The 7,763-nt window shown below is 44.9% G+C and overlaps 1 protein-coding gene across 1 annotated transcript; it reads right to left on the reverse strand.

The window, feature by feature from the left end:
* Positions 1-1,526: 1,526 nt before the first annotated feature.
* LOC143020189 (uncharacterized) lies at positions 1,527-5,385 on the reverse strand. Its single transcript, XM_076176352.1, has 3 exons — positions 5,206-5,385; positions 1,618-4,657; positions 1,527-1,555 (listed from the first exon to the last, which is right to left on the reverse strand). Exons 1-3 carry the CDS (start codon positions 5,383-5,385, stop codon positions 1,527-1,529), a joined length of 3,249 nt encoding a protein of 1,082 aa, XP_076032467.1.
* Positions 5,386-7,763: the final 2,378 nt, after the last annotated feature.

Raw genomic sequence — 7,763 nt, forward strand, 5'->3', positions numbered from 1 at the left:
GTATATGTATATGTATATGTATATGTATATGTATATGTATATATGTATATATGTATATGTGTATATGTGTATATGTGTATATGTGTATATGTGTATATGTGTATATGTGTATATGTGTATGTGTATATGTGCATATGTGTATATGTGTATATGTGTATATGTGTAAATGTGTATATGTGTATGTGTGTATGTGTGTATGCGTATATGTGTATATGTGTATATGTGTATATGTGTATATGTGTATATGTGTATATGTGTATATGTGTATATGTGTATATGTGTATGTGTATGTGTATGTGTATGTGTATGTGTATGTGTATGTGTATGTGTGTGTGTGTGTGAGGGCGAACGAGGAACTATGTTCTCTCGGCCCTGGAAAGTAATACCAGTTCGGGTGCTACTGGATCTGCTGGGGCTTTAATCAAACATCAAAAGGAATCAATGGATTTAAAAGAGTTAACGAATACAATAAACCATCAAACTGTACAATACAAGGTTGTAGAATGGGAACATCTAATACGAGGTGCTCAACACCTCCGTATCGTAACAACAGTAGCGATGTCCGGGTGCGTATGGACGAACCGTTCCGGCCCAATCGGATGCGGCGTGTCTTGAGAACAGCAAAGGTGAGGAGACCCGACGTCGAGTAGCCTGCGACTGGAGTAATGAAGACTTGGGATTGGCGTGGCAGTGGGTAGTCTTCGCAGGACGTCTTCTGACCAAGTTCTATTCGACGTTGGGGAGGAGGGGTATATATACCCCTGAAACTGCCGACGTGGCCGCTCCGCGCAGGCGCAGTCTTCTCGGGCTTCAAAAGTTCGAAGCAGACTTGCTCGTTGTACTGGCGCGCAAACAAGCCGATTCGCCGAGGTGGGGAGCCAAACGACTATCAGTGCAGCCGCGATGAATTGACTTGTGGCCGGGGGAAGGGGGATGGGCCCTTACACCACCCCCGGGACAAGAATCTACTAGGAGTAGATTAAAACAAAATTAATGGTAACTCAAGAGGATGAAAGGAAAATAAAACCTAGCCAGGATTTAAGATCTACTTAGGAGGTCAGCACCTAGATTGTCTTTTCCAGCAATGTGGACAACTCTAAATTTATAGGCCTGAAGGGCCAAAGCCCAACGAAGGAGACGGTCATTCTTTCCTTTGAAAGTAGCTAAATACAAGAGAGGTTTGTGATCCACTTCTAACACAAACTCTTTGCCACGGAGATAATAATCAAACCTGGAGATGGAGAAAACGACCGCAAGACATTCACGCTCGATGGTGGAGTATCTCTTCTCACGATCCAGAAGTTTCCTACTGGCATATGCGACGGGATGTGGGCATTCATCGTGATACTGGAGTAAAAACAGCCCCCAGACCATAAAGAGAGGCATCGGTCCTAAGGACGAAAGTCAGCTTAGGATCGGGCAACCGCAAGATGGGTTGAGAAGATATGGCAGCTTTCAAATGGCAGAAACGGTCCAAGAGGTCTTCGGTCCAGGGGAGAGGTTCAGGGCTAGTCTTCCGTAGTAGATCAGATAAGGGGCCGGTGTAGTCGGAGGCCTGAGGAATAAACAACTTATAAAAGGAGATCAGACCAAGGAAGGTCCTAAGTAACTTCTTACTGGTTGGTGGAGGAATGCGGGTTATAGCCTCAATCTTGGTATGTTGAGGTTTTAAAGAGGTTCCATCTAGAATAAAGCCAAGGTATTTGATGGAAGAAACTCCAAATCTACACTTCGAAGGCTTGACAGTCAGATGGTGGTCCCGTAGCCGTTCGAAGACGCGATGTAGAGCTTCGAGATGTCGATCCCAGCTTTTGGAAAAAACAAAGACGTTGTCAAAATAAAAGCACACATTTGATAAATTATCTAATACTAGTCTCATCAGGCGGATGTATGTAGCACTTGCCGTTACCAGACCAAAGGGCATTCGGCAGAATTCCATCAAACCTAGATGAGTGGGAAAGGACGTTAGGGCTTTGGCTTTGTCTGAAAGAGGTACTTGGTAATATGCCTTGCAGAGGTCCAGTTCACTAAAGTACCTAGCCCCAGAGAATTTGTACAAATCTTCTTCCATGCTGCAGGTTGGTTCAGCATGGAATACTGTGACAGAGTTTAGTTGGCGATAGTCTATGGCCATCCTATAGGATCCATCAGTTTTTCTTACCATGACGACAGGCGAAGAATGAGGAGAGGAGGATCGTTGGATAATCCCTTGACGGAAGAGGGTTTCAACTTCTTTCTCGAAGACAGGTCTAAGGTGGATTGGCACTGGGTACACTTTGGCTTGTACTCGGTCAGTAGTGGTAAGTTGTATATCATGAGTTATAGTGGATGTACATCCGGGCTCGTCGGAGAAAACATCTTTATACTCACCCATTAGAATCTGAAGTTGGACTAGCTGATCCGGGGCGAGTTGTCCCACTTCAGGTTTATCAGTTGAAGGGGAGAGGATTAGGCCGTCAGGAGTCAAAGGCAACTGTGAAAGAAGATCACACGGATCCCCTTCATCGACGATGGATACCTTCTCTTTCCCTGGGGCGGAAAGCTCTTCTATGGCGGAAATCTCATCCATCAGTTCCAATTGCTGCACCTGGGCCCTGCGGTGATATCTTTTTAAAATGTTAGCATGGTAAAGTCTCTGTCCTCGAGGGGTCTCTATTACGTAATTCGCTTCACCACGTCTCTCCAATACGTTGTAGGGTCCATTCCAAGTGACGAGGAGTTTACTTGTATCACTAGGCAGGAGTACTAGAACTTCATCACCTGGTTTAAATTGACGGTTTTGAGACTTCAGATCGAAGTACGCCTTGTACCGGGAACTGCTGATGTCGGCTTGTTGCGCAGCCATTTGAGAACATTCTGCCAGCTTGTCCTGTAGTTCTATTACATATTGGAAACTGGACCTCTCTTCCTCGTGGAGGGTACGGTTTTCCCACAGATCTCTTAAAACTGTGAGTGGGCCTCTAACAGACCGACCGTACAATAACTCGAAGGCTGAAAACCCTGTCCTGTCGCTCGGGAGTTCTCTGAGGGCAAACAAAGTTGGTATTAGATACCTGTGCCATTCACGGGGCTTCTCAGCACACAATTTACGAAGAATAGCCTTCAAGGGGCCATGTAGTCTCTCAATCCTTCCATTTCCACTAGGATGGAAGGGAGTGGTGAAGATAGGTTTCACGCCCAACATTCGGTGGAGTTCCTTCATTAAATCAGACGTGAATTGGGTACCTCTGTCTGAAAGTATTTCCCGGGGAATACCAACTCTCGAGAAAATAGTTAACAAGGCCTCAGCGACCGAAATAGAGTCTATATCTTTTAAGGGAACTGCTTCAGGAAATCCAGTGGCAAAATCTATCAAGGTAAGAATGTACCTGTGTCCATCGGAAGATGCTGGAGAAAGAGGTCCAACCAAGTCTATGGCAACACGGGCGAAAGGTTCAGTGACGATGGGCATGGGTTGTAATGGGACTGGTGGTACTCGTCCCTTCGCTGAGAAGCGTTGACATTTGTCACAAGACCGACAGAAGGTTCTGATGTCCGTTCCCATACCAGGCCAGTAAAATTGTTCTGCTACCTTTAATTCCGTCTTCCGGTGAGAGAAGTGTCCAGCTAAAGGGCTCTCATGAGCAATGGAGAGGATAACAGGGCGACAATCACGGGGAACAACCAATGTAGACTTTCCTACCTTATCAGGGCGATTAGAAGTTAAACATTTCCGATAGAGGAGACCGTCCGTCTTGACAAACTGGTAAGTAGACCCGTTCCTCGTTCGGTCTATTTCTCCCGAGGCTGCTTTTGCTCTAGCGGCAGAGAGTGTCTCACACGAGGACTGGAGTAGACTGAAGTTGTCGGGCGTCACCGAGAGAGGTTGTAGGGCAGGCAGAGCTAAGGGGTGAATCCGTTTCATTTTGCCGGCTCGGGTCTGGACTGCACATACCAGGTGCTTGGGAGAGGGCGTAGCAGTTTGTGTCGGGTGTGGAATTGCGGAGTCATCAGCTGGAGAGGAACATTCAGATCTATTAGGATCTTTAACGCCTGGAACGTTACCAATTAAGACACTAGCAAATTTGATGGGTGCTCTGACGACGTCGGTCCATCCCTCGTAATAAGGACATCGAAGGTAACAAGAAACCAGAGGAAAGGCATCTACTCGGCCCAAGTAGTCGGCAACATAGACCTTCTTGCAACTCGGGACATCTATATCTGGTAGCATCTCATCTGATACGACTACGCAGGAACAGCCGGTGTCCCGGATTATAGTAGACACCCAGGCCCCATTGATGGTACCAGAGGCCTGGAAGTGAGGGACTGTTCTATCAGACAGGCAAAACCCTACCTTATATGGCTGCGTAGTTGACGTGCCTTCTTTGAAAGTGCGGGGATTCCTAGGGCAACGAGGCCGAATGTGTCCAATTTCTCCACAACCGTGACATGTCAAAGGTGGAGGGTCCTTTCGGCCGCTAGACGGATTCGGGGTCGCCGTGGTTACCTTAGGCGGCTTAGGTGGTCGAGAGAACTTCTTTGCATTTGGAATCGAGGTTCGAGGAAGATTAGGGTGGGCTGACGTCCAATCGTCAGCCAAACGAATGGCCTCGGTTAACGTAGAGGGTCGTCGTTCCTTGATGAAAGCACGCAAGTCTGGATGGAGGGAAGACAAAAACTGGTCAAGTATCATAAAGTCTTTCAAATCATTGAAAGTATTCCCTACCTCTGAGGAATCTAACCACGCCTGGAATAGTCTGGTTAGTTGAAATGAGAACTGAAGAAAAGTTTCTCTGGAGAAATCTTGGCATTCCGAAAGTCTACGCGGTAACCATCAGGAGTCTTGTTAAAACCTGACAATAAAGCTTTCTTCAGTAGCTCATAGTTCTTAGTTATCTCTGGGGAGAGAGATATGTACATATCAGCTGCCTTTCCCGTAAGTAAGGTACCCAGTCTCACGGCATAGCTGTCTGAACTCAGCTTAAGTAGTTCTGCAATTCTCTCAAAACGGTTAAGGTAAGAGGCAATATCTTCCCCCTCTTGTAATAGAGGGAGCTGGGGACGACTTACCGAATCATGTGGAGTCGCGGTAGGTTGCTTTGTCGCCGTGATACGAGCTAGCTCTAGCTCCTTTTCCGCTTCAATCTTGGCCTTCTCCTTCTCTGCTTCAATCTTGGCCTTCTCCTTCTCTGCTTCAATCTTGGCCTTCTCTGCTTCAATCTTGGCCTTCTCCGCTTCAATTTCAGCTAAGCGGGTCTTGTGCTCAATTTCCTCCTTCTTGGCTCGTCGCTCTTTTTCACGTTCTTCTCGTTCAATAGCTTGCTGTTCTATGACGTATTTGCCGATATCTCCTCCTGCGAGGCCTAAAGCTATAGCCTGTTCCTTAAGCTCCTGAACAGATATCATATTGACGAGAATAAGTAACGAATAAGGCACAAGTCAATGATTATGATACAAGACAAACAAGATACGTGTTAACGAACAAGAGAAAAAGATACGTGTCAATGAATAAAACAAATAAGATACGTGTCAACGACTAAAGACAAACTGCACAACCAAGGGACATCAAATAACACCGAAAGTAAATGAAATAAGTAAAATTAAGCAGAAGCAAAAATACAAGGGACGTAAATGCATCAAACAAATACAAGCTGTAAGACAAGAAACATTACTCGCTTAAAGCAAATGGAACAATTTTACCCACTTCAAACGCCACAACGTAATGTACGTATTAATACACACGTAAACAGCTATGAAACAATCAAAACCTCAAAGCACAAGAGGACTCACTTCCGGGCCACAGACAGTGAGTGCGCGTTCAAAGCGACTTAGAGCCCAGCAAACACTTGTAGCACCAGTCGTGGCAAGGTCGCCAGAAATGTGAGGGCGAACGAGGAACTATGTTCTCTCGGCCCTGGAAAGTAATACCAGTTCGGGTGCTACTGGATCTGCTGGGGCTTTAATCAAACATCAAAAGGAATCAATGGATTTAAAAGAGTTAACGAATACAATAAACCATCAAACTGTACAATACAAGGTTGTAGAATGGGAACATCTAATACGAGGTGCTCAACACCTCCGTATCGTAACAACAGTAGCGATGTCCGGGTGCGTATGGACGAACCGTTCCGGCCCAATCGGATGCGGCGTGTCTTGAGAACAGCAAAGGTGAGGAGACCCGACGTCGAGTAGCCTGCGACTGGAGTAATGAAGACTTGGGATTGGCGTGGCAGTGGGTAGTCTTCGCAGGACGTCTTCTGACCAAGTTCTATTCGACGTTGGGGAGGAGGGGTATATATACCCCTGAAACTGCCGACGTGGCCGCTCCGCGCAGGCGCAGTCTTCTCGGGCTTCAAAAGTTCGAAGCAGACTTGCTCGTTGTACTGGCGCGCAAACAAGCCGATTCGCCGAGGTGGGGAGCCAAACGACTATCAGTGCAGCCGCGATGAATTGACTTGTGGCCGGGGGAAGGGGGATGGGCCCTTACAGTGTGTGTGTGTGTGTATATGTATATATATACATATATATAAATATATATACATATGTATTTATATATATATACATATATATATATATATATATATATATATGTATGTATTTATATATGTATACATATATATATGTATATATATATGTATATATATACACATATATATATATATATATATATATATATGTGTGTGTGTGTGTGTGTGTGTGTGTGTGTGTGTGTGTGTGTGTGTGTGTGTGTGTATGTGTGTGTGTGTGTGTAAGTGTGTATATATATAAATATATACACACAAAAATATATATATATATATATATATATATATATATATATATTGAAGTATGGAAGAAAAATGTGTAAAATGGGGGTGACCTAAACACAGAGAACAGTTCATAAAATTTTAGAAAACGAACAGCTGATATAATTCATCCTTGCCATGTCCTCCTCCCATATGCCTCCATAACCTCTCCCGTTCTCTACACTTCGGAGGTGGCTCTGACTATGCCGCTTCCTCTTTGTTGTCATTCTTCCTCTTTCCTCCTTGATGATGAAAATGCTTGTTGCTCTTGCTAATATTATGAACCCATTCCTATGGTTGATGCTGCGGTAGGAAGTAATGTAGGCTACCTCCACTATTTTCCTTTTCCTTTTCGCTAGACCTTTGTGGCGCACCTCTACCCTGTTTCAATCTGGAGGATGACCACAATGGAGTGGTTACATTTTTTTCTTAAGAAAGGGCGTATCATATTTGCAGCGAAGAGTATGTAGAGGATGAAATTAAATATATACTCAAAGTGTTCACGAAATTCAGATACCTGGGAGGACTACTGCACAGACTAAAAAATAAAGCAACGGTAAAATGATGAGAAGGAAGACGTACAGCAGCTCCGAAGAAGGCAGGGTTGGGATTTTGTTCGTCCACAACTCGAAGTACGCGGAGGAGTTGGTATATGTTCCCACAATTCGTGTACAAAATGAGAGGTTGTCAGGAGCAAAGAATAAAAATAACCCAGAAAAAGGTATAGAGAAAAAGGTGGTCTACAATATACTATATGGTGGTTGCCCGTTAGGATATTGTGTAGAGACGGGAAGATCAGCAGAGCTACGGACATATGAACACAAAAATATCGTCAGAGCTCACCGAACCTCCAACTTGCTAATGATTCATTTAACCCATGTGGTTATCTTCCAGATTGGAACAGGGTAGAGGTGCTCCTCAAAGTCCTAGCGTAAAGGAAAAGGAAAATAGTGGAGGTAGCCTACATCACTTCCCACCCCTGCCTCAACCATAGCAATG

This window comes from Oratosquilla oratoria, chromosome 39 (genome assembly GCF_046742065.1).
Source record: "Oratosquilla oratoria isolate Oo_2021 chromosome 39, ASM4674206v1, whole genome shotgun sequence".
NCBI lineage: Eukaryota > Metazoa > Arthropoda > Malacostraca > Stomatopoda > Squillidae > Oratosquilla > Oratosquilla oratoria.

What these genes read in the sequence shown, in the direction of transcription:
- LOC143020189 (XM_076176352.1), bottom strand. Translation starts at nt 5,385, where the DNA reads ATGATATCTGTTCAGGAGCTTAAGGAACAGGCTATAGCTTTAGGCCTC. An exon ending in CTGAAATTGAAGCGGAGAAG is followed by an intron (nt 4,658 to 5,205) that starts GCCAAGATTGAA and finishes ATACTTGACCAG; the next exon opens with TTTTTGTCTTCCCTCCATCC. An exon ending in CCGCATTCCTCCACCAACCA is followed by an intron (nt 1,556 to 1,617) that starts GTAAGAAGTTAC and finishes TTTATTCCTCAG; the next exon opens with GCCTCCGACTACACCGGCCC.